Raw genomic sequence first — 27736 nt, forward strand, 5'->3', positions numbered from 1 at the left:
GGATCCTTTCTGCCCAAGTTGAACATTTCCAATATACCTAAACACTGAAGTTCTTGAGTATGACAGCAGTTCCTTGTTTCCTAGTGTGCTGAAACTGAGCAGGAGACATCTAAAACTTCTGAAGAGCCTAATGCAGTAACATGTGCTCTCACTTGATCATGTGGCAGACCTCTTACACAATCGTGTTGCAACTACTTTCTTCTAAGATAGGGCCAAAGAAGGTGCTTATGCTGGCTGTTATATAACAGCTTAACAACCACCTTAGCGTCACCCAAATTTAGTGCTTTTCTTATCCCGAGAAGGTTCACTTCTCCAACCCTGCTATGACACTATGCCTGTATCTACATGATTCTAGAGCAAAGCCCCCTATTCCTCCTCAAGAAGTTATCCAAAACTGTTCTTGTTGCTTTTTCCCCATAAATTAAATACTAATTGATGCACCACTTGTCTAATTAATAAATAACAAAATCATAGTTATGGAGGATTAACTTAGAAGACAGGTTTTTCCATCCGTCCTGGCACTAAATACTCTTCTCTCCTATTCTTATACAGAATAGCAGTGTTTTCAGTGAGTGTGCTGCACGATGAAAGGATAGTTATTGTTGCTGAGCAAAGGCCGGATTCCACAGAGGAAGACAGTTTTCAATGGATGAGTAGAGTTCTGCAGGTAATGCACTTTATGTACGTTTGGAAGCTATTTTGTCCTCCTCTATATTCTTTTTATTGATCTTTCAGGCCCCAAGGTAACTGACATTTGTCTTTGAGTAATTTTAAGTCCACCTTCAGTTGCACTTGCACGTAATGAGCAGAAAATTAGATTCTTCTGAGTGACAGTTTCTATCTGGGCTGCACATATCCAGAGACTGATCCTTTTACTAATCAAAATGCTATAAGAAAACAGGGATGAATTGAAGTAAGTAATAGCAAGGAGAGAGTAGCGTCTGGTTTATAAGGATATAGTCATTCATTACTTCAAAAGGGTAATGAATGAATGTGTTATATACTCTTACTGTCAAAAGCTACCAAAGTCTCTTAATAAACAGATATTGCCACTGATACAGAGTTGACCTCATCAAAACTAGATATACGTATCTGAGCTGCATCTCCAGATTATTTCTTTTTTAATCAGTGGGAAAGAATCATGTGTTTTTAGTGCACTGTGTTGATAGCTAAAATAAACTGAGTGAAACACAGCCTTAAAATATCAATTTCGCTCCACTGAAACGAAGGGAAGTGATTGATTAGCCCAGATCTAGGTATCTGCAGTGAGGTTAGCTGCACAGAGGACACCTATTGCACACCAGCTGTCTGGTGGATCATGCAAGGCACATACCACTGTGATGAAACCACCTTGCTGGTGTTGTTCAACAGTTTGACCAGAAGACATAAGCTACTGTATACTAAATAATTCTGATCTTCTCCTTAAATATAGCAGTCCGAGTTAAGGCAATATTATTACCATACTTGAAGTTTTTTCAACGCTAATGTCCACACACAAAAAAATTAAATACTTTAGATAGCAGTCATCTTCCATCTCCTCCATCTTCATGGTTAAGACAGTTCTCGCTGAAAAACAATAGGTTTAATAGAGATGTAGTCAAATTAAGTCTCTCTGTTGCTACCTTGTGAAATGGTCTCAGCTCTGTCTACAGCTGGTCACCTGTTACTGCCACTTCCCTTTCTGTCCTTCCTCAAGGACTCTTCTCACATAAATGTATTGTAGACATCTTTTTTATTTTACCCAAGAGCCAAAGAAAAAGACCCCACACAATTCAGAGAAGATGTTTTTAATCATTATTGTTTTGTGCTGAATAAGAAAGGGAATCTGTCTACTGTATCCTTGAAGAAACTGAACAAATAAGATTTCATCCATCCAAGACAGGTTTATCTTCTCTCTTGATTTAAAAGATAGTTACATTTCATACAGCTAGAGGCATCTCATATTCACAGTAGACCAAAATTATTACCGAGAAAAGCTAGCACCTCTAGCTTGTCCATCAAACAGAAAGCCTTTGAAGCACCTGGTAGCACCTAGGGCAACTATTGTTGGAGGAAAGGCTTTTGGATTGCCCATGCTTCAAAACTGTTTATCAAGTAGCAAGCTCCCAAAGAAAATGTTGAAGCTCTGGGCTTACACTTCTCCTGTTTTGTCAGCTGAACATTTCTGTGACTTTTACAGAAACCATGTCTTATGCCATCATAGCCAGTAGAATTCAGTACTGAACATTGTGGGAGACCTCTGTCAAGTTACTCCTGTCAGAAGTCAATCCTATTATTCTGAGTATGATCATGTCACAGGAGCGTCTGAGAATAGTAGGACATATATCAAAGTACATGTGTGGCTGTTTTCATCACCCATGTGTGAAGTCTGCAACTCTGGCATGCATCACTATGTGAACAAGAAGTTTCTGGTTCAGCTTGAGCTGAGAGTGGAGATGGAGAACAGAAGCCAGGAACATGTGGGATGCTTTGTGCCTCCTTCCCGATCAGAGTTCTAATGACAGATATCAGGATGTGGTAACCAGTTGTATATGAATCATCTGCTAGTGATGAGCAACGTAATGATATCGCACTTGTGTCGTGTATCTCAATGACGTCCACGATAGCAAACTTCACCAAATTGCTACTCATTTCAGATGATATTTGTGAGACTCACCTTGCACCCTGCGTGTGCTGCCCTGTGCCAGCCCTGCCCTACACTGCCTGCTTCTGCTGTGCCTTGATGTGTCTCTGCATCTCTTCCCTACAGTTGAGCTGCATCAATTTGCAGAACTTGTTTCCAGTGGGTTGCGCATATTCTGACTCTCCCTGGCCCTTCCTGCTCCTCAGCAGAGAGCTGAAGGATGGTAGACCTGCTGCACATATGGGACTATATTGGACGGCATCTACGGGTGTTAGCAGAAGCATGGCAGGGAGGGAGTGATCAGGCTGGGTATAGAGTTTTCTGAGAGTAGTGGAGGAGGAGGGTGTTCTAGTGAAGATGAGTGTGAGTGAAGATCCCAGGTCATCTAGCAGTTCAGTCAGATGGATCCTAGATACTCATTCATCTCCCAGGCTGCTGCAAACTGATCTGACCCTTCAGGCAAGGTTGTGGTTCCTGTACCTGGCAGGCTGGATATTAGTTTTACTAGTGCCAGTGCTCTGGAAGGACATGACAGGAGTAGGCGAAGCCAGGATCTACTGCAGAACTGGAGAATGTCTGCCTGGAGAATTTTGTCAATGAGATGTTTTCTTAGCTTGAACAACATAGCAAGCTGGACTCTGCAAGTTCTGGTATCTCTAATCCGCTTTCTCGGTGAAACAGAGGGATAAAGATTTCAGATACTCTGTTTACTTTTGGCTGGACAGAGTCATTTAAAAACCAAGCCATCTCATCAAGAGGCATAAATGCCAGCAGTATTAAAATTCACGGGTACTTTTCTCTCTCAAAATTTTAAGGCTCAGTTCATCAGTGCTCATCCTTGTGAAACAAAGTCATTCCCTGCTTCAGAAAAGTCTCAAAAAACTTGAAAATGTGAGAAGTGACAATTTTGAGTGACCCATGACATTTTATTAGGCTTTGTGCTGGAGAGATGGCTGTCAAAGGTGGCTGTCACTGGGGAATCATTACGTATAACACCCCTCATCCCACCCCATCTGGGTATTGCTTTCCATTCACCAACTCTAGGAGCCACACTGTTTTACATTTGAATAAGAATGGTTACTTGCCCTGTAAGGGTTTTCCTTCGAGCTGATGTCAGGTGAGAATCCCATGATTTATCACTGCTTTTCAGAACCTACAAATAACATTATGATTAGGAGGTTATGGTGGTTTCTGCCAGAAACATGAGACATTGTGTGTTGGCTGTCATATGTCTCACCGTTGTTGATCTTTCAGGCAAGGTGTCTGTAGACCAGCAGCGAGGTCTTCCAATAGTACCATGAGATCTACCACTGCTAAAACGGCAATGTTTGTAAAATGAGTAACTGCTTTAGTATTCTTTCTTACAAAATTTTGCAATCAAATCAATAAAAAATGAAGCAAACAGAAGCTAAAAGCAAAGCATTACTAAGAGTCTCTGTAGAGGTAATCAGTAATTTATTGGTCTACACTTAAGTACATAACTATAAATGATAATTTGATACTCAGAATATAGATTGTATCTTCAAGGCGACAGACGTATGCGTTCACTTTTCTCACAGTTAAAAATTAAAATGCAAGTTAAGTAAATTATATTTTTGAACATTTAACTACTCATTAGAGATGCTGTCTATAATTTGTTTCTCGGTCGGCATGGATGTTGGAAGTTGTTTTTCTAACTCACTTCCTGCAATTTTTGTTACCAATGTAGGGAAAATAACTAGTTAAAATGTGTATTGAATGAAAATCTAAGTGCATGGATATTCATGTTTACCTAAATAAATTACATTTTTTACTCCACTTGTTGACAATGAATGTGGTTAGTACAAGATTCAAAGATGCTTATTTTTCAGGTTTTCATTCAACAGGTTTTTTTTCAAGTGGATAGTTTCGTGCTTTTCCCTTATATTGTGTCATTTTCCATTCCTGCCTGACAATCTTTTACACAGCAATCAGGGAGTGAAACAGTTATTATCTTAGAAAAAATTTTAAAATTCATAAGCTACATACATACATACGGTGATATATGTGCAACCTTTGACATTTTTCATTGCTCTGCAAGATGGACTAGATGTTAAATTGATAGGAATCCTTTGAATTTTAATTCTGAGAATTAAAGGTTAAAATCAGTTTCAAATGGGTTTCCAGCCCATCTTAGTAATAAATGTCGAGAATACATGCTACTAATGTGTGCCTAAGAGGGATGCCTAGGTAGCGTTTCTTAATAGGTTTCTGTGTATTTATCACCAGGTTTTTGTTTGCTTTTTTATCTTCTGGAATGAGTGTAATAACGTCAGTGTTACATTTCCGTCCACCTGTTCCCACTGAAAAGAACCTCCTTATCACTGACATTGCTGAAGTGCCTTTCCATTGCCAGTTAATTATTAGGGTTGTTTTATGCAGTAATTCAGAACAACATGTGCTTATTAGAATGATGAAAAATTAGCCTTTCATTAAAATTGACTTCCTGCTTTTTTTAGGCTATTGACAGTATTCATCAAGTGGGAGTCTACTGCCTCGCACTCGTACCAGCAAACACGCTTCCCAAGACGCCGCTGGGAGGAATACACCTGTCGGAAACCAAACAGCTCTTCTTGGAAGGATCACTGCATCCTTGTAATGTGCTGATGTGTCCCCACACATGTGTAACAAACCTGCCCAAACCAAGGCAAAAACAACCAGGTAAGATGAGTGAAGGCAAAGCGACCGTGACTTAGTGCTGTGTGTTCATGGTACCATATGGAGCAAAATCAAGTAATTGTTAATGCAGGTGAGAATCAGCTCAATCATATGTTCCAGTTAAATATTCCAGGTGTGTTAAGGACATCATTGGTTTTGGCAGAGGCTAGACATACCTTCAGTAAGAGTGCAAGGAAAAATGCTCCAAAAACCTAAGTTCATTAAAGATGAAGACATTTTTATCACTCTGCAAGGCACTGCTGAGACCACACCTGGAGGTCTTTGTGAATTCCTGGTCAGTTATGTTTAAAAAAGGTGGACTGAGACCAAAACAGAGAAAGATAAAATCCTGGCTTATTTGAAGGCTGAGTTTGTAAAGTAGAAATAGAGAGGAAGAGGGTTGTTGACACTAAATAACAGTGTTGGAACAAGAGCAAATGCTTAAAAACTGGTCATGAATAAATTAAACCCAAGAATGATGATAAAGATTTTTACCTGAATAGGGAGGCTCTGGATTATTCTTACAGCAGGTATGTATGAGGGAAAACCCTAACTAGTTTTAAGATGATTCTGTAGAAATTCTGCCACATTTTATGAAGAACGTTGGATGAAATGGCACAGGAAGGCACTGACTCAAGAAACCAAGAAAGCCCTTGTAGCCTGCTGTAGTCCAGTCTCTGGTTACTCATGCCCAATCAACAAACAAGTCTTAGCAAATTTTTGATTTTGAATCTAATTGCAGATTTTAGTACTCACATTAATTTCAAGGATTTCTGGATCTGTAGCCTCAGGGTTAAGACCTGAATTCAGCTCCAGTAGACTAAGTGTTGCTTACTTTCCACTTGGAAAACCAGCTTGGAATATGAAGTGGTTTTACCCTCTGGATCTCAAATATGGGGACTATCCATCACAAATTCAGTGCAAGTTTGCCAAAACTATCAGCTTGTTTCTTTATTTAAAACCTTTGCACAAATATTTCAGAAATCAAAGCCATAATTTCAGTTTGCAGATATTGGGAATGTCAGAGGTTAACAGTGACTTCCACTAACTTAGTGAAAGGAGTGAAGCCTTTAACTGCAGTGCTCATTTTGGTATTTCCTTGTTGCTGATTCGCAAAGTAATCACTGAATTAGCATCAGTGCAGTGGAGATACTTATAGAATTGCGTATACATTACATATCACTATGGTAAAAGCAATGCCAGGAACACATCACATTCTCCCATTTTGTGCAGTTGTGACATACCCAGAGGACATAGCTTTTATATTTTTAAAGCAGAGTAGTCTGTAGATGTTTATTGTACGTTATCTGGTTACTTAAACATCTCGGGTTTTGACACTTATACCACATACCATCACTGAGACAAAGCTTGGACATCATAGGCTAGAAGTAAAGCTTGGTATCAGTTGCAGTTGATCAGTAATCCATGCTGAAGAAGCAGAAAACAAATGTTAACATGAGCATAAATGGTATCTGTGAGATAGATATTTTTCCCTAATGGCAGCAACAAAACATCAGTGAAATCTACCTCATGGAGAAGTGTCAGCTGTGATATCTACCTGTCTTCTAAAGTTAAATTATTTTTCTTCAGTCTCTACCTAGTGCTAAAGGGCTTGTATATATTTTATCATATGCACCATCTGCCTTCCTGATCCTTGTCACTTCACGTCTATAGCATTGCAGAACTGCTAATACAGATGCAACTTAGCCCAGAGAACAGAAAAGAGAAATAGGAACATTGTCCCTGAAGCCTGGATACATCTCTTCTGGTTTTAGGCACTTGAATGGACATGCCTAAATTAGGAGCTGAATTTTCCAAAGATTCCTCATATCAAGACAGACAAGATGTGTCTCTGGCTGTAGACAGCTCATGCTAAATGGGCTCCTCAGTTAGATGTGTTTAGAGAGGATGAATCCAGGCCTACTTACCTTCCAGCTACTTCTGGTCCATCAGCCAAAGTTTGTATCAATAGAGATGTGTTGTGGATAGCAATGAGGAAAATACCATGTAATGCAAAAGAAATAAAAATAATTTTCATTCACAAGCAAAGGATTTTTATTGCGCTTAGCACATTTCTGCCTTATTCTAGAAATTGGCCCTGCCTCTGTGATGGTGGGGAACTTGGTCTCTGGAAAAAGAATTGCACAGGCCAGTGGTAGAGATTTGGGGCAAATAGAAGACAATGACCAAGCCAGAAAGGTAAGCTAAACTTTTCTGATACTGCTTATATGTAACTACTTAGCATCAGGATACTTAGTAGTACATAGATTGTATTATTATTGTTGCAGAATTTGTTGGTGACTTTTTTTAATTCACACTAAAATGTTTCAGAAGCCCTTTTACATATAAATATAAAATGGACTTGGCAGGGAATCACTGCATTTCATTTGTATGGATTTTTTTTTATATACGTTTACATGAGACAACAGAACAAACACAGTGGAAAGCATTAATGGGGATTCTACCAAAAATTACCCTCTATTTTATCTTTTTTACTAGTTCAGGTGGAGTCCGGGGAATTTTGTTTGCATGCATGGTCCTGACCTTATTTGTTGTTATTTTGATGCTGTAAAATTAATTTGAAATTCAGCCCTTTTGGGGGCTTATGTGAATAATTAAATTAGTAAGTTCTGAGCTGTAAATATATTTATTTATAGTAAGAAAAAGGGAGGAAACTAAAGAATTAAAGTTGTGCTTAAATTCAGGGAGATGAGTAAGAACTGTTTATTGCTTTCAAAGTATATGTAGTAATTCATAATCGCAGCAGTGGCTTCACTTCCAGAGAGGCTGCTGCTACCATGCAAAAGCACCTTGCTATAAATATGTGTGATGACAAGAGAATTAATTCATGTTTAGTGCTTCTGGGTATTGATGTAAAATGTAGCATATAAATAAGAAAGACATAGCTAAAGTAGCAAAAATAGCTGTCTTGTTTTTTAAAGCCAAAAAGTTATTTAGTGTCGTGACTATCACTCTGCTTTATTTTAGTTCCTCTTCCTCTCAGAAGTGTTGCAGTGGAGAGCTCAGACCACTCCTGACCACGTGCTTTACACTCTGCTCAACTGCAGGGTAAGGAGTTCAGAGCGTGGCTCTGACAGGCTACGGGATGGAAAATGGCACACTGGTATTTCAGCTGCACCTGCTTGTGCCGTGGCTGAACGCGACCTTTCTGTTTCTTTTCCCATTAATACTCAGCTGTTATATTTAATGTTCACTGAGGCAGAAAGGAAAAGAGAATAATCATTGCCAGTTGTCAAAATATAGATTACTTTTGTATCAGGCAGCGCGCCTTACACATTTCTCATTTCTTTTTCCACCACACATATGTTGTGGGTGAGCTGACACTGCAAATCTATTTCAATACTGATCATTCCTGTACCAAAGAGTAGTATTTAATACTGTTCGTCATCCTGATTTCCAATTTGAAAAGCACAGACGTGGCAAAATCAAAGCATTTTCCCTAAATAAAACAATAATTGTTGTTTTTGAGCCTGGACCATCTAGGGGAGGTGTGAAAATGGGGAAGGGAGGTGATGAGAAGACAAGGTATGGCCAGAATCCAACCAGGTCTGCAGAGGATCATTAGCGAATTTCTCTTCATAGCCTACATGAGGTGCCACTCTGTCACAGCATTTCATTGCTTATCAAAAATGAATTAATGTATATCAAATGGTATGGTACAGAACTTGGCTTTACTAAGAGTTGGTGATTACAGACTTCTTAGATGACTGTAGATGACAAACCAGTAATTCCCAAGACCACTGTAGAGAATGAAAGTCTGTGCCACCACAGTACATCTAGACACGTCTGTCAAAACTGGGAAATACATGTAGTGTGTGAGGGTCTCCAGGAGAGGAGGGGCCAGGAACAGTGCCCCGGGCCACCTGGAGTAGCTGATTTTGTCTCAGCCCATGTGGTCCCTATGCAACTTGGATGGGTTCTTAAACCTCCAGTAATTTGTGAACCTCTGTGAAATCACCACTTACTGTATTTACAGGATATGCTTTCCCAGCCAATATTACAGTTCATTTTGAGGCTACCAATACAGATTAATAGCTAGTATTACGTGAACATGTGCAACTTGAGAGATAATAGTGAAGTGATAATGTAGTTGTCTGTGGCAAAGTAGAAAACTTGAGAGGCAGTGTTCTTTACAGATCAATATTGCACCATTAAAATAGCGCATCGTTCTGTCCTGTAAGTTAGGAGCAACGATGCTGTGAGAAAGAGACAGCGATATGTACTGTCCCATCTCCTCCACACAGGCTGTAGCTTTTGAGCTTTAAGTAAAGCCAGACTTCCCATGCTGGCAGAAGGGTTCAAACAGTGGGAGGGAAGGACACAATGTGCAAAACAAGGATTAACAAAATAATTTATCATTCCACAGAATTGAAAAATAGTTGAATTTTGAAATTCAGTTTCTCCACTGCTCTCAGTGTGGAGTATCTTATCATATGAAATTTTTTTGAGAGATGTAATTCTTTATGGAAAGATTTAGTGTTTTATGGAAAGGAGTGACAGGTTTGGTGGGGCTTAGCCTAGGCAAGTTTTATTGCCCATCTTGAATTTTAGTTCTGGTTTGTAACTTTTCCCTTTTTGTCTTCCTTGCACACTGTCTGTACACTTCGTTCTAAATCACCAAAGCATCTTGGAGTGAATGACTAATAGAAATCCACTGGGATTAGTATTTTCCCGTAACCTTTTTGAGAATTTGGAATATTTAAAAATTAGCGCAGTGCATAGTTTTTAGTGTGTGTCGTGAAGGATTGCAACACCTTTACATTGCAGGACACCTCGTATCAAAGACCCAAAGGGAATAGTTGCCTGGTGCTTGGCAGTAATTCCTGTCCAGCAGCAGGATTCTCCTTCCCTGCATTTCACATAAACACTGTCTTTCTGCTGGTTCACGTGCCGCAAGTGCCAGAAGTCCTAAACATAAACAAGCTTTACGCAGATTTACATGATTTGCAGCAATTCCCTTTCTGTGTCAGTGGGGCCTGTGCTTCTTATGTATGAGGGGATATAAAGGGTCCTTCTTCCCATGACTATGCAAACAGGCAATTTCTTGAAAGAAGGAATGAAAAGTTTTAAGCATGTTCCTACTGGTAGGTCCACAGTGGCAAGGTCACACAGACCTCAGGTCACTATGGCCATATTTAGGGCTGGACAGATGGAAGCCATCTCTGGTCCAGCATCCATATAGTTGCATGTGTCTTTAGAGGAAGATTTCTGATTGAAATGATCTCCACATTGTCCAGAAGACTGATTAAAATTGTCTGAAGTGCATTTTAGAAAGTGGGGTTGCTGAAGATTGTGAAGAGGAATGCTAAGCCCTGACTTTGCCCTTTTATTTTCAGTGAGGTTGTCCCGTTTGTTGACAGTGTTTGAGTTTGCACATAGTTTGTTATAAAGTTTGTAAATGCCAAGTGATGCCTGGTAACTTGCCACTACTTCCAGTGCTAGACTTTCACCAAACTGCTCTCTCCTCTCGGAAGCTTGTGGTCAATAAATACTGCGGTGGTTTGTGGGATGGTGATGGTATATAGAAACCAGCAGTCAGGCCAAATGCTTATTATTCCCTGCCTTGTTAAAATAAAGTGTAAAGAATATTTCTTTAAAACAGTAGACCTTCCTGGTTTCTCTCTTAATTAGGATAGTGATACAGTGTTTTTGACTGCATTGCATTTTTGATACATTGCTCTTTTTAAGTGTGTATATATATATTTTCTCACCCTTTTTTCCCCCAGTTTTTTCAGACTCTCTAAGTGAACTTAGTGCTTGTGATAGGTGCCAGGTATATCATAGCGGTACTGGAGACTGAAGTCCTCTTTTTCCACAGAACAAGTACACAAGCAGAGGTGCAGCCCTTCCCGCACTGCCCTGACCCTTTATCTCAGCCCAGACTTGGCCAGACCAGTTCTGACTGCACCTCTTCAGTCAGTCTGTCCTGCACGTTCCTTTTCAGATTTCTTTTCTGAGGTGTCAGCTGTGGTAGTCAGTTTTGTGATACAGATGTATATATTTCTCTAAATGTGTATTTGTGTGTGGGCATATCTACACACACACACATATATATACTTAAGGAATGCAAGAACCCGAACACTCATCCAATTTAAATTACTGTGTGTGTTTGATGATTTTGGGTTTGCGCTATTTGAAGTGTTTCAGAAAGCCAAACTCCCTAGCGCATTGTCTCTTCCCCATTTTTTTTTTGATGCTGACCGGAGTTAGTCAAATTCAACAAATGCCTTTCTTCTCTATTTCATTTATATGCATGTGCTTAGCTTTTGTTCCAGACTAACTGTTTTTCCCTGTCACTAAGTATTGTTTTTTCCTGTGTCTTTTGTCTCTTGTCTTTTAAAGTATTTGTGCTGTGCCATTTGGCTTCACTCCAGCGTCCAGACAGCAGAGTGCAATTTTCAGGATTGCTCTCCACAGATTCTCCAGATTACTGCAGAGATTGTAAAGGCACTTTCCTGGCTGTAGCTGCCTGTGTAGCAAGGGAAGGAGTACAGGTTACATGGGCAGGATGTTAGCACACTACTGTACTCCTTTGGTTAGAGGGAAAACACCATTGAGGGCAGAAGGTACAGAGAAGGGAATAGAGAGGACGTTCCTCTGCTTTACAAACATCATTTTTCCTTCCAACTACAGTTTGCCATAAGGATGAAGGTTTCATATTTAAGTTGATTGTGTGACATATTGTGGCTGCACCTCGTCCAGTAACTTCTAAAGTGCAGAAGAAAATAGCATTTCAGCACATTGCATTATCTCCTGTGACATTTATCTTTTTTCCTGTGCAGGGAACAATAGCCAACTCGCTCACATGTGTCCAGTTACATAAACGAGCTGAGAAGATAGCTGTCATGTTGATGGAAAGGGGACATTTACAAGATGGAGACCACGTGGCTTTGGTTTACCCACCAGGTAAAGAACTGCCATGTTTGGTACTTTGGTAGTTGCAAAAGTTTATCAAGATCCTTTAGAATGTGGTGTTACCAACCTGCAAACCATGTTAATTGGCAAAATGCAAAATATTTGCCTCCTGTACATTTCTTTGAACTTAGTTGAACATATTTAAAAGAATTTATCTTTACATATGTGCATAGATAATATTTCTTTGGGTTCAGATTAAGATTAACCTGGGTTTTTAAAACCTGTATTTTATAAGCAGTCAAATTTAATTACTGCTTTTCTTTTAATGTGCTAGAAATATACTATTTTATGAGCACAGAATTCTGCTACAGTATTCCATCTGCTGAGTGTTCTTAGACTCACCTGTTGAATTCCCTCTTGGAAGTACTGCGTTTCATGAGGGTAAAATAGCAATACCTAGGAAGTAATCCATGTTTTTTAGAGTAGAAATACGATGAATAAATAGCAGGTGATTAAGAAATGCCAAAATATAATCAATCTTTTCTCTATCGATTTTTACCTTAGGCAGCTGTCTGTGGCTTGGATATCCTTTGACATAAGGGCTTTTAAGTTTTTGTTAACTGGCACCATGTTTGGCATTTGCTTGGAATTATTTCTGATATAGTGCTGCTCTTTTATCTTTACCATTTCATGTGTGTTGGTGAAATAAACAGTCTGATTTAAGGTCTGTATTGTGATATTTGGTTTGTAAGGGCTGGTTAAATCTTTGAGGTTTATAGGAGTTATTTCTCAATGGCCAATATGGGAAAACTTTTTCCACTAGTATTTTAAATTTAAGTTTTTATTTTCTGTATTTCACTTCCCATGAATAAAGCATTTTACTGAGGGAAGAATAACCTACCAGTACTCCAGGTCCTTTTCCACTGAAAGACTAAAAAAGTCCCTATTGTCATCCTCTCACAACCTGTGTACAGCACCAGGGAGCTATGAAACAACAGTATTCACAGCATCTTTGTGCTGTTGCTGGTTTAGCCTCCTTACGTAACCTGAAGCGTGCTGTCCACAGTCTGTTACCTGCAGTCAGTGTTTATATAGATCATCACCTAATTTTATATTAGAAGCAGGATTTTAAAATTTGTAAAATTTCAGGTAGATAAGTTGAAGCTGCATATGGTGTTAAAAATTACATGAGAAAGATAGTATTTAATGAAATCTCCGGATGTGCCTTCTGCAGCTGATAGGAGCAAGCATCATTCCACCTCATCATTTGCTGGGGCGTCCCTCTTCTTGTAGACTCTCATTTGTCTATAAATGTAAATTAAGGAAGATAATTAATCTGTAGAAATCAGTCTTTTTAGCAGGTTACTTCCTGATCATAAAAGTGGACTTCACCTAAATTATGATATCTGGCTACAGCTTTGTGTGTCGCCTTTGGTTTTTCATGCTCAGAAGAACAGTACAATTGAAAGGAATCGGTGAAGCTGAACAAATACTGACAAGGGTCTGAAAAAGAAGTCTGTTAAAGGGCTTAGTCGCTCATTTAACCTTCTGAGTTGAGTTCCAAGTAATATTTATGCTGACATAGGTGTCTGTGATTAAATGATTTGATTTTCAGGGGAGGTTTTTTGTTTTGTTCTTCATGCAGGAATAGACCTGATTGCCGCATTTTACGGATGCCTGTATGCAGGCTGTGTGCCAATAACAGTTCGACCTCCACATCCCCAGAACATAGCTACCACATTACCTACAGTGAAGATGATCGTGGAGGTGAGCAGACACCTGAAAGGGTGTTAAATGGGTGTTGGATTTGTGTAGTCTTTAGGAATGGTGACTTAAATGAGTGGTGGTGTAGGTTGAAGAGTTGTATTCCTTCCAAAGTTTCAAGATTTCCATGTGTTGCAGAGTCAACGCTGCTTGACAGCACACAACCTTCTGACTTCCGCTGTCACATTTTGCTGCAGTTATACTACTCCTTTCGAGAAATATATTTGAAGTGCTTTCTTGTATTTAGCTATATGCCAAGAATGGTAGGATTCCTCACTGGGCAACGCTACACTATTGAGAAAAATCCAAATGGAAAGCTTAGCTTGACCTGCTGGTGATTTGTGCTCAGCTCTGTATATCCAATTGTTTTGCAGTTTGAAGCAATTTTAAAGTTCTGTTGTGAAGATGTCGGTCAGTATTTTGTTTCATCCACAGAAGCGTTACTCAGATTTTTTCATTCAGTGCTTTCTTTTGGCTTTATCTAATGTTTAGTCTTTGTTGCACATAAATGACTGCATTGTGCTTGTTACTGAGGGAAATAAAATGGTTGCAAAGAAATAGCCTTTTACATCTGGCAGTTTCTAATCTATTGAATGGAATTATGAGTCTCTGAAAAACAAGTTGAAACAAATGTGATTTTAACATTTCTAATTAATGTTGATGTTTTTGAATAGTAAGTAATAGCGATAGTTATAATTTGTGGCTTTCCTTGTGGCATCAGATGCCACAAACTGTCAGTAGGGGTATGAGAAATTGTCCTGTTGTCTTCAGGGTTCTCGTTATTTAATATTTGGCACACACAGTTTTTACATATCAGTTGTTAAAATTATAGAAGTGATTTAAAATGTGTTATTTTGTTTTTCCTTTGACGTTTAATAGCCAAACCAGATCTGTTTGGTTTCATGATGAAAAACTAGGACAGGTCTAAGATGACTTGTAATTGTTGTCCCTTCAATAGACTAACTTTAAATAAAATGTTGAAAATTATTAGCCATATTAATGCCAGTTTGACTTAAAAGCCTCTCAGCTCTTTTTTACACAAGATTTTCTTTCATTTTGGAGAGGGATGACCTTCTAGAAATTAAAATATTGAGTCTGTTCCTTCATTGCCAATGCAATCATAGAAATTTCCTGGTGTGATTGGGTCAAAGCCTGTTCTGACATGCCATGACGTGCTACATGGCACCTTTTGAAGTCAGTAAGAATGATTTCTTTCTGAGCATAATTTGTCCTACATAATGGTGTTTTGGTGATGAACTGGTAGTAGTAAAATGTCACTGAACATTATTGAGCCCCATCTCGAGCAGTTGCTAACCTGTAGCTAGTGTCTTCTTTCTCCTTCCCACCATCCCTACGTGTTTACCTCTGACTTGCTGTTCTCCAGGCATGGATATTCTGTATTTCAATGGGCCTCCTAATTGTCCAGATAATATCATTCCTGAAAGGGCTAGTAACTACCAGCTCTTGAAATTCCTTTTGTTTTATGGCTTCACTATGTCCCAAATCAAGATTTTCATAGATTAAGATTAGCTATGTAAGAAGTGCCTTGCCTTGTCATGGCAGTGACATGATTGCATTGAGGGATGCTGCAGTGGCTTCATTTGTCTTCACTTTTAGCTGGAAATATTTAGAATGTCCATACAGGGAAATCATGGGGTTAGAGGAAGTAAGTAGAGCTTAGGTCAGTGCTTGTATGCCCCTAATTTCCTCATGTGCTCCATAAAGTTGACCTATAAAGTTGACCTCTGTGAGATTACTGTCAGCAGAAGTTGATCTTTTCTGCTCAGAGGTAAAATTTAGTGTACATATGGTTGCTGATTTCCTTAGGTTAAACATTGGGAATTAAGTGTGCAATGAAATGTTTCAGATTGCTTAAAGAAAAAAATACTCCTAACAATATTTGCACTGATTTGGGGAAAAGAACGATGCTGCCTTAACATTTTTAACTCTGTACTATTCTGTATATACTATATACATATACATATATGTACTATACTGTATATACTTAACTCTGTACACTTCAGTGTTCATATTTATGTTTGTCTGAATATTTCCTTAAATATATTTAATTTTTGTAATCACTAAGAAGTATTCTTGTAGTTGCTACTTAAGAATTTTTTAAAATAGCAAATCTAAAAGGAGAATAGCTTCAGCACATGTCATCTAAGATTCAGCGCGGATGGTATTTGCAGTAACCTCACCATTTCATTTCTTAGTGCCACTTGCACAATTTTTGGTCTAGAGCTATTTTTGCCGATATCAGAAGAGTTCCCAGTGGTTTATCACTAACACAGGAATTGGAAATATATGGCTAACATAAACTTGAGTTAAGTTAGTAAAATTATTCATATAAATGTCAAGCTAAGTTTTGGTTTATGTGAAAATACTGTTTATAAACCAAGATATATTACCATCACATAGAAAATGTTTTGGTCACTGTCTTCTGTACTGCCATTCTGGGTTGATAACTGATATAATGTCTTGGGAAAGTTACATTATTGCTATTAAGGTTCCTTTAGTTTCATTACAATGCTCTTCTCAAAGTACATTTTTCATGTAATTTGTAAAATTCACATGACTGTCTACTTTGTGAGCTGCATTTTTTTGTGCATCTTTCTACCTCCTGATTGGAAAATGTAAGACTAATATACCTGTGTCCTGTTCTGGCAGAGAATAAATCACAGCGTTGCTCATTTTCATGGGAGAATTAATCAGTATCCCATTGCATTATTATTTATTTCTTAAATTCCTAGGTGAGCCGCTCTGCCTGCTTAATGACTACACAATTAATATGTAAATTGTTACGGTCGCGAGAGGCAGCAGCAGCAGTGGATGTCAGAACATGGCCTCCGGTACTAGATACAGGTGAGTACTAAGGCTAGGGGACCTCCCTGTCTTCTTGTATCATTGTATTTGTCAAGCACTCAGAGGTCTATCTGTCATGGGAGTAAGATACACACATTTTCTTTCTCTATTTTCACTAGACGATTTGCCAAAGAAGCGGCCTGCACAGATCTACAAACCTTCTAACCCTGAAACGCTTGCTTACCTTGACTTCAGTGTCTCCACAACTGGCATGCTAGCAGGGGTAAAGGTAGGGACTTCTTGTTAAAGCTGGCATTCCTGCTGTCACGCCTGGCTGGCAGGTGGTACATGCTCCTGATTTGTAACTCCTCTTGATTTTTGGTAATAGAAATTGAATTGCTTTCTCCCTTGCAGTCATTATTTCATTCCATTAACATTAAATTAGTTCTTTTGTACTCTCTACAGTACTGTGTGTGGTGAGTTTAGCCTCTCTGCTCTCCCTCCTCCTCAGACTTTCATTCCAGTACCCCTGTGGATAGCCCACTAGCTTGTCTGCCTGAAGCATTCTTCAACTGACACATCTATTATTTCTGTTTTATAAAGGAAATGAGACTCAGTCATCCCTTTTTCTACTTGTTCCAGTGCCCATTCATTGTTTCCTCCTTATTGCAACTCAACTGCTGGCTATTCGTTTCCAATACTCTCTTCTTCATGCAATTAAGGGAAGTGCTGATGTCTCTGGTATATTCAGCTGGTACACTACTAGAGTAAGCAGCAAAAAATTCATTGATGGATTTGTTTGATAAGCTCAGGCATCTTCTCCAAACTTCTAGCCACAATTCATCAAAGCTGTTTTACCTAGCTCCTAACTTATGTATTATTCCAGTGTTGGTTTCACCAACACACAGGCAGAGATAAAATCACTCTCTTCTTCTTACCTATTACTTCCTTACTCCTATCTGCTGCATATCCAAGGATTATGATTACTTCAGCAATCTTTGCTGACATATCACATTTAGAGCCTATATTGAATTCCTCATACTCTTTGGCACCATCCATCTATTTCGAGAAGCTGTCAGCATACTTCATAAACAAAGAAAACATCATTTTCCCAGTTTTCAGATGGAGAATTTGAAGCACAGAGTGATGAATTCAGTGACCAGCCCAATGTTAAATAGCTGAGTTGGATGATGGTCACTTACTGGACACTCCTGGAAGATTCATTTCATCTAACTTTAAACAGCTACAATGCCTGCAGATGTGGGCTAGTCATTGGGATCCTCAGTAATCAACAGGAACAGGAACAGAAGCAGGAACTTTTAGGGTGTAATTTCTCTGACTAATCTGAAACATCTATTTTTGAATGGGGTAAATGTCACATAAGTCTTCATTTCTTCTAAAGGGAGTCTTAAATGATTGTTTCAGACACAGTCATCCATATGATATCAGGTCTGAATTCCACCTTATCAAACTTGCAGAAATGACTACACAAAAGTCAGTATTTGGACAGCTTCAAAGATAGCCAAAGGCAGGGCAAGTCTACCAGCCTTTTTTTAATGTGGCTAAGGGAAATCCAGATAAATCTGTCAAGGAATTTTTTATTAGCTTCTGATATCTGGGTCACAAAAGCCTCCAGATCACTGACTCAGCAGGTTTATGTAAACAGTTACCATCTGCTAGATCATCACTAGTGATTAATTAATTGTAACAGGATCATAAGAGGCCACAAGGCTTGTATTCATAGTGTGGTGGTGCTAAATTAAAAAAATGGCTAAACAACTTATGTGGCTTCTGAAAAGTCAATTAATGTTTTATAATCACTTTGGAAGGGGGAGATTGCACTTGCGTTTTACTCTCAACTTTTTCCATAGTTTGCATGCAGTATGATGTAAAAATCCACAGAATAACACCAGTTCTGGCTCTACAGAGTTCAGTTTAATCCTGTGTGAAAAAGTGGTCTTGCTTGATTCAGCTGCAGCAGAATTAATGTCTGCAACTGCAGGTGGTCACTCTGTGAATATCTGTTTTGAGCTGGTCCTTTAGCATCACTTGGAACATGTCCAGCCTCAGTTATGGCTCTCACTGGCAATGGAGAAAAAGTCACTTCTGGAGGTTTATTTCCTGTTTACCTTAAGATCAAATCAATTTTACCTTCCAAGTGCTTGCTCCCCTCCATTGACTCTAACAGTATGTAAGGCAACTTGCTCAGTATGTGACAGAGATCAAAGGTTAGGTGAGTTAAATCCTATCCAGGCTATATTTCTAACACAGGTATCTTTCTGGTTGTTAACAGACAGGATGTATTTTTGATTAAAAGATGTAATTCTGTTCCCTCTGTAGTTAGAACTTCTAAGCCAGGATGGGTGAGTGTGGGAAACATCCTAACACTAGAAAAAAAAATCAGAAGAATTTCCTTTTGATCAGGTTTTTTGTTTCTACTTTCTGCTTGTTTTATCTCTGAGAGCTTTCATACCAAGATTTTAAGAGCCTGTTTCTCAGTTAGGATCTGGATAACATGAAGACATGAAACTTTACTGAATTTATTGGGGATCTTTATCACTGAATGATTAGGTCCTTAGTACTGTTTTGCATGCAAAATCCTCTTCAGTTTAAAAAGTGCATTGGCATTTTTTATTTATTGTATTAAGAAATATGTACTTAGAAATATGTTACTGATGAGCAACAAAATCCTTCATTCAGATCCTGCAGTCATTTGTTCCTTTGTTCTTCCAGAAAGCTTAGCTTGTTATATTAACTTCACATACAGCTTGGAGCACATCTTTAAACCACTCACAGCTTTCTCCCTAAATCACTTCAAACTTATCATTCATTCTGTCTTCCCCTCCCTTTTCACGGTTATTTGGATACCCTCTTGAAGGAAAATTATGTTTTCTTAGATATAAATTACATGTGTGTTTACACTGAGCACAAAGTCAATATTTATTTGTTTTCTTTATCCTGTAACTGATTTAAGCACTTGGCACAGTTGGGGAATGAGCCTTCCGAATGACATAGTTGATCATTTTAATTACTTTGCTGTTGTCTTTCAGATGTCTCATGCAGCCACTAGTGCCTTTTGTCGTTCTATTAAGCTGCAGTGTGAACTTTATCCCTCCAGAGAAGTTGCTATCTGCTTGGACCCCTACTGTGGACTTGGGTTTGTCCTCTGGTGCCTCTGCAGGTGAGGTTTCTCCTCAGCCTTTTGAAATACCATTTCCATTGTAGTATAACACAACAAACTGTATGGTGTGAGTGATAAAAGGATGGGAAGAAGAGACAATACCTCTAGGACTGACACAGGCAGTTGGAATTGCTGGAAGCTGTGTGGAGAGTGCTGTATGGAGAACGTGCTTTGAGTTTTGGGCATGGGCACAGGTATTTAGACTTATGAGTGCAGAACACCAACACGGCTGCTCGTTGACCTCCTGCTGGTTTACTGCTGTCTCTGCAGAGTCTGGCTACTTCTATTTGATGAAGGCAGCACTCTACCAATATTACCTGAAGGAAGTGGTTTCCTGTTGTCCTCTTTTTCATTCTCTAATCTGAAAGCACAAGTATCGGGGGCTTCCTCATTTGCGGGGCTTATGGATGTGAGTTTTGCAGAGACATGGAAGCGTGTTTTCTTGCAGAAGGGTACTTCTGTGGCTGTAGCAAAGCTATCAGAAAGAAAATGTTTCTAGTGAAATGTGAATCAGCTTTTTTTGTTAATAAGAAGTTTAGAAATTTAACAATTCTGTCAATCTCTGTCCTGCAAGGGAAGTTACAGTTCATTACTGAAAGCAGTTCCATTGATTTTTTTTCTTTCTTTTTTTTTCTTTTAAGTTAGCTGCGTTGGTGCAGAGGCAAAGGGAAAGAGCTATGAGAGCGTTAATGGAGCACATTTTTATGAAGACATCTTAGAGTGACAGTACTCTGATGTCTTTGCTCCCTCCATAGAAAATTCTTTGGTGTGAGCAGTAGTGCTATTTTTAGTTAATAAAATGAAGATAATCCAGGGCAATAAAAATATTCTGCATAAAGTTTTTACTAGTTTTACCTGAAGGAAGCATTATTTGATAACAACTGCAACAATTAGTTTTCAGCAAGTGTTGTTTATTTAAAAGTAGTCTATTGGCCTTTTAAAATATCATTAAATGGGCCAAAGATTAACAGTATTATCTTATTCATTCTTGATCAGTCCCTCTTGATTTAAACTATACTGACCTTAATCTTATTTCAGATTTTACACAGGGATTAGAGATTTCTTTGCTTCAAAAAATCTTTTTTTTTTCAATGTGTTATTTCCCAAACACAGAAATAAAAATATTGAGGTTGCAAAAAAACCCAGGAAACCCTTCAGAAATATTTCTTATATAGACTTACATAGGCTTATGTGTTCCAGCATGACCTGATGTCAACACTGTTAGGCCTTTTCTTTGCTGGGAGCTAAGCCAAATCTGCCGTGGTGCATTCGGTGAGACTAGCGAAGGGCTGTAGAGCACCATGGGAGAGTTCAGCTAAGGAGTGTGTTATGGTATGGGGTAACGTTGGGACATGGAGCATCCAAGAATAACTTCTGTGCAAAATCATGATAGAGCTGTAAAATGCAGATAAACGTTGACCTGTCCAAAATCCAAGTACTTTGTGGTGCCCATGACCCTCCTGAATACAGAAATTTTTGTTTCTTCCAGAACCGTATTTGCAACAAATGAGTATTTGCTGCCCTTAGGTCCTTCCCAATACTGGTAGTATTCAGCCTTTTAGGAGGAGAAGATTGTTTATGAGTGGCAAGTGAATAAGGCAGCAAGCCCCTGGGAGAAAGCAATCAAGGTCTGTGCCCCTCAGTAGCTTATAGAAGGAACAGAGAATTTTACAGCTTTTTCAAAGAAGAAAAAGGAGACAAGGGAGTTGAAAGAACTGAGATCAGGCCAGCAACACTCCAATCTTATGAACCCTCGTGTCAATCTCTTCTTTGCCACTGATCTCCTATTCCTATAAAACCAGAAAACTTGCAGGCTGTTGGAATTGTGACTGTCATTTAGAGGAAGCTGACATCAGATACAGCTTCATTAATACCCTTTACAAACTTAATTTCCATTCCATTACTATTTTAGAAATGAATATTATTTGATGTGATAGCAAAAAATACATCCTGGAGGTTAGTCGACTCTTACTTTTCAAAACTTAAAACTTTGCAACTACTCTTTGTAGTTTAACATACCCAAATCCTCCCCAGCGTTTTACAGCCCAGATTTCTACCTCAGAGGATTCTACTGTAAAGTTGTGATTGTCTGCCACCACTCCCATTAACTAAATTAATACTTCTAATGGCATATGGAAATGAAGTTAGATCTTCAATTTTTGATCAGCTATGGGGTTTTGAGAGTTAAATAGGAACTCTTCATTTTAGGAGCCCAGCAGGAAGAGAAAGCAACCTCCTGTGCTGGGTGCGGTTAAAATGACAAGTACATTTTAATCCCTTTATTAACTAGACCAAAGGAGGCATTGACTAAGGAATGAAAGAAAAACTAACCTTTTATCCCCATTGTAGGTGCTTAGACGTTGTGCTGGCCTGCTCCACTGCGGTGCCCCAGAATGCCCCATTCTATGAGGTCAGAGCTACTTAGGAAAGCTGCTGGAGCATGGAGCCAGCCCTTTGGTAAGTTTGGAATATATTGCATAGTTTTGCAAAGTTTTTATTTTTAAAAAATTTATTATTTTATGTCCTAAAGGGTATAAAATAATAAAGAAAAGAAACCTTGCAAAGCAGAGCAATACATTTAGAAAAAAATGGGAATGACCACGTTCCCTCAAAACTGGCTGCATGCTCCAGCAGGGTTTCCTTGGAACCTTTGTCACTGAACAGCACATCCTGGGTGTGGCGGCAGTCATCAGCCCCTCGTGAGTTCACAATCCCAAACTTCGTAATTTTAACAGGTTCTTACTAATGACTCAATAAAAGAATACATTATTTTTGTGGTTTTCTCTTTAATAATCTCATTTATCCATTCTGAGAGGGTGATCCTAGTATTCTGAATTGTGTTTCATTACATTTTAAGATGTATTACATTCTTTAAAATAAAAAAAACTTACAAGTGTCCTCCAGTGTAAAAAAAGTAAAAATAAAAAATCCCATTGTTCAAAAATGCCTCCTGACATTAAGGTGTCCCTATCTTCATGCTGCTCACTGTGGGCCAGAATAGAGCATTCTACAGTTCACTAGAGAGGATTTACTTAATTGATAGTTGCTGAGTGATGCAATAGAATAAAGCCCAGCTAAGCCAACCCATATTGCAGCTCTACTTTTACTACTGGAAGATAGAATTGTCCTTGCTGAAATTAAAATTAAGAACATTAATAATTTTAAATACATTTTAAATATATTCTCAGAAACCAAGGTTGCAATAGTGCGAGTCAGTAAGACTCAGACTGGACCAGAGGAACTGAATTTTCCAGTCCACAGTGGCCACATAATAGTGTGAATGCTGTAAGTTGGTCCTGGGAAGGCTTTCCAGGTAAGATGCAGTGAAGTTGCTTTCTCCTGTGCAGCTCCTGCGGTCTCTGTTCCATAGCCACAAGCTGAAGGCCCCAGTGGTGCTGCTGGGTACCTTCTGCAGCAAGAGACAGCAAGGTTTATTGTTAAGCAAAGAGGTGGAACTGTGCAAGAAGTAAGCAAGGAATTGCAGCATTAACACAAGAACTGCATTGTAGGAAACTTAAGTGTGCTAGGACTCAGTGATTGTTGTTAGGTTTTTTAGGCTAACTTGAGGATAATCTGTCAGGCATGAGCATTTCAACCAATTTCCAGCCCATTTATAACAAAATAAAGGCAAGGCTGCATGAAGAAGCCTAAATGCCACATCAGAAAATGGTAATTCTGACATGGAAAGTGAAGGATATGAACATAGCCAATTTTTATAACTTGCTCACCTGCTTTAAGTATTTAGGTAAAGGGACTTTTTGTTGAAATGGCCCTGAGCACCCCAAGGTCCACCAAATGCCTGTATGATTCCCACACCTGGTGCTGCTGTGTGATGTCTTGGTGCTCGGGAGCCGTCAGCAGTGCGCTTCTCAATGAGAAGTTACACATCAGTTCAGAAGTGCCCAGGAGCAGCCTGGAGCCATGCTAGAAACTTCCCTTGTGAGGCTCAGAGATTGCTGAAACACACCTCTGGAAGGGAGAGGTTAAAGCCTTTTGAAGACATGCCAGTAACAAGAAGTTCAGGTTAACCTCTGGCTCTCATTCTGGGCAGACAGCACTGTCCCAGCAGGTGGTGCAGGCACTACAGAACTAAATACTGGCATTTCAGTGTTAACCAAAGACTTACGGGTTTCTGATCAGGGTACCAACACCAGAGCTTGAGTTAAAACAGAGTGCTGGGTTATGGCAGCACTCTCACCAGCTCCCAGTACTCTGATGTGGAAGCTGTAAAGACTGGACCTATTCTCAGCACCAGAAGCTGATCAGGATTTATGGATGAGATCTTTTCCTTTCTGGGAAAATCTGCATGCCCTACACAATGACCCTTTTTGCTGTACGTTAATTAAACTTCTTTGTGAGGTGTTTTTGTCTCTCCAGTACTGATTGCTTATCTGCTTACCATGTGCAGTCATGCTGTTAGTGCACTGTATGCCAGCAGGGCATCTTTGGACTCTGCAGGTGGTGTGAGGTCCTTTACTTGTTCTCCAAAAGCCCCCTTTTGGTGAACATAGTGGGTCTCCAGAACTGAAGATCTAATTTTGGCCGAAGACCTATAAAGCCTAGGTCAGACATATGCCCAAACACTGTTTTCAGTACCAACCTTCCTACAAGCTCTGGTCCAGATGATTGTGAGGGCTTTTGCTCAGTCCCCATCAGGTTCCCTCAGCATGCAGACTCTTTTCATGGACTTTGAATTATGGATATGGCAACTCAATTATGTCAGGCTCTACCAAATGCCCAGTTCCCATACATTTCCCTCATCATCAAATCTCAAATATAATCTGTAGAAATGCAGAAACTAAATGAATGTAAGACTCAGCAGTACCTACCTGCCTCCTGCAGTCAAGTGGGAAAGCAGCTCATATCACTTGAGGACACCGGAATTAGGGGCAGTGGTGGGTTGGTGGCATGCCGGAATGCAATTGCAAGTTGCAGTTGCCATTTGTCAGCGTTTATTGCCCTGCTGAAATTTCTGGAACTGTAATAAAAACTCAGACTTTACTGTTAATCTGCCTCAGCACAACATGGGGTGAATCTTTGATTCAGTGGAACAGTTAATTGCCAAGGTGTCCTTCCAGGCATCTCCGTATGCTGCCAAAACAGACTGCCAGGCAGTGGAACCGGTGTTGTGATCAGATGGTGCCGTCATACCAAAATACATCCTGGTGCATTTAACTTGAGTGTTCCTGTCCTTGGGCAGCCCTTGCTCAGTGCAGGCAGACAAGGCTCTTCACTTACTGCCAAAATCCAAGGCTTTGTCCACCACGTAAATACTTTTTTTCACCCAGATTGCTTTGCAGTCCCCTAAAGGAAGACAGCATTCCTAAAAAGTGACCTCCCACCTCAGCTACCACTGCATTTCACTCCGTGTCTGCGTCCCAGAAGTCGTTGTGACAAGAAGATGCAGGGATGCTCTGTAGTCACTCTCCCTTTTTTGTCTTCTGTTTTGCCTACTTCTTTTGCGTTTTCTAAAAATGGTGGAGACTGATAAACAGATGTCCAGGTCTGTTAGATAGTCTCTGCAGTTCTGCACTGTGTCTACTCCTGTTGTAAGACTTGTGTCAGGAGATGGAGTTACTTTCATGACAACAGATTTCTACAGCCATAGAAGAAACAATTTTGCTTCAGTTCCTTCCCAGTACTTATATAACTAAATTCTTGCAGCTATTTCAATGTATCATATATCGTTGAGTTTCAGAACAGTCATTTTAGCTTCTACAATTTATATTTAAACCCGCAACTTTACCTAGTATCCCGTCTGGTACCCACATGTCCAACACGGTTTTGTTGCTTCCAGTAGGAGACTAGCAAAGCTGACAGCCTAACCGTCTCTTGATGACTATTGTGTTTCAAGGTGAGATGAACTGGCTATTTGTTCAGTGCCTCAGTTTCAGGATTAACTCTTACCGTGTCTCAAATGGACCATACATAGATGTACCTACCAGGCATTTCTACCATACCTAGAATTACATGGAGGCAACATTGACAGAGCTTCCTATAGGTTTGGGACCACACCTGGCTTTATCCGGCATCTCCAAAGCAGCTTGTCCACAACTGCAGTCAGTTCAAGCACTGCTTGGTTGTTGGCATCCATACTAAGCAAACCCTCTAACATCTCAGTGATTTGAAACCACAAAACATTGGTGACATACAGCTTCTCAGGGGTTAACACTGAGATACAGTCTGTGAATTTGCAAGGGTGTGTGGCTACCAGGAACATTTTGTTGCTTGGAGCAATTCACAAAACCTGCATAATGTTTCTGAGATTGATTCAGGGAGGTGAGCCAAGTTCTGACTGACATGGTGGCGGCCAGGTGCTGCATAAACCACTTCAGCTGTGGCACTGGCACATTCGCCCCAGAAGTATGCCTTTGTAGTTCTTCTCCTAGCTCTAGCAAATCAGATGATACGCATGGGTTATCAAACCACAGTTCAGTAGGCAAAGCCTGTGTTGGTCATCAAGTTTCCAGGCATGGTATCATCTTTCTGTAGGTTTACATACTGTATAGACAAGAGCAGCACGTGTCTGAGGTTCTGCACCACAGAAGGTTTCCTTCCTGCTAGATATTTCCTGCTGCTCTGCAGCTTAATTCTGAACTCAGTGTTTCTGAGGGATTAGAAAACTCAGAAAAGGTACTAGCAACATCTTCATTTATTTCTGTCTGATCAGAGTGATTTTTTTAGTCAAAGTCTGATCATAAGAGTGTTTTTTTCCCTCAATCTGGAGATGTGGCTGTTTTGCATCCAAATCCTTATGCTTTGCTGCACGGCTGTTGGTGGGAGGTTAAGAGCAAACACAAGTATCTTTCTTACTTGTCCAGCATAAGTTGATCGAAAGAGGGAGACAGTTCACCCCCACGCATTAGCGTTGCTGAGGGGGAAAGGATTTGTCTTAGGTGTAAATTTGTATTCCCAAATTCCACCAGTTTGGACTATTTCCTGGTAAAGTGCACTTGGAATCAATTTTCTGTTCTTCTACTGAAAGCAATGCAGCTTTTTCCTCCCGTATTACTTTGGAGTTTGTGTGGGCACTTTTCAGTACAGGGATAAAGTTTGTTCTTTTGATTTTGTTTTTATTTTGGGATGTTCTGCCCATTTGAATAAATGGCACTTAAGGGATCTTAGTGTGGTTCCGAGTAATTATTTTCCACATTTGACCCCTTCTAGCTTTTGTTTATTGTTGTGCAGAGTTTGTTTTTTTTTTCTCCTGATATTGGCTGCATCAAATAGAAGAGTTCAGGGACAGGGGGAAGGGTTTGATGCTGAGTCTCTGTATATGATATTCAGACAGATTGGAGCCTGTGCCAAGTTCTTACTCAAGTGGTTACAGTTTCCTGTTTGTAAGAATTATGTGTTTACCAGACAGATCACACACCTTGATTGTTTTTGGAGCCCTAAACTTAAATTTGCAAAGAACTAAGACCTTTTGGTCTTCTCTGAAAAACTTAATAGAATTGGCTGAGAATGAAAGAGTGAGGTAATATTTATAGTAAAAACTGTTCCTGCTCCCTAACCGGGTTTGATCTGTCACTTGAGCTCAGAGCATACTCCTTTCAGGCTTGGGTAACGTGGCCAACATCTCTTTTCACGTGTTTATGAAGCACATGCTCAAGGTTCAGCCATACTTTAATCTGATTCTATAAAAGCAACATAAAAGCATAATGCTTCATTTGGCTGCCCTGTGCTTTAGTCGTTATGTCAACCGGACCCGAGAACACATCGCTTCGTGGCAAGACACTGGCCATGAATCATCAAGAGTGGCGTAAATGTGGACAAGCAGTCAAAGATAAAATTTTTACTGTATGATAAAT

At 39.5% G+C, this 27736-nt stretch overlaps 1 protein-coding gene across 2 annotated transcripts in view; it reads left to right on the forward strand.

The window, feature by feature from the left end:
• Positions 1 to 27736, forward strand: part of DIP2C (disco interacting protein 2 homolog C) — a 323592-nt gene that overhangs the window by 256488 nt on the left and 39368 nt on the right. For both annotated transcript variants that reach the window (XM_074157701.1, XM_074157702.1), the window contains 9 exons: positions 553 to 667; positions 5101 to 5302; positions 7389 to 7498; positions 8288 to 8368; positions 12103 to 12226; positions 13821 to 13942; positions 16693 to 16804; positions 16924 to 17033; positions 19795 to 19925. In XM_074157701.1, coding sequence (XP_074013802.1) covers positions 553 to 667; positions 5101 to 5302; positions 7389 to 7498; positions 8288 to 8368; positions 12103 to 12226; positions 13821 to 13942; positions 16693 to 16804; positions 16924 to 17033; positions 19795 to 19925 — 1107 coding nt within the window. The remainder of the gene's footprint in view (positions 1 to 552; positions 668 to 5100; positions 5303 to 7388; positions 7499 to 8287; positions 8369 to 12102; positions 12227 to 13820; positions 13943 to 16692; positions 16805 to 16923; positions 17034 to 19794; positions 19926 to 27736) is intronic.

The sequence above is a fragment of the Numenius arquata genome, chromosome 12 (genome assembly GCF_964106895.1).
Source record: "Numenius arquata chromosome 12, bNumArq3.hap1.1, whole genome shotgun sequence".
Lineage (NCBI taxonomy): Eukaryota > Metazoa > Chordata > Aves > Charadriiformes > Scolopacidae > Numenius > Numenius arquata.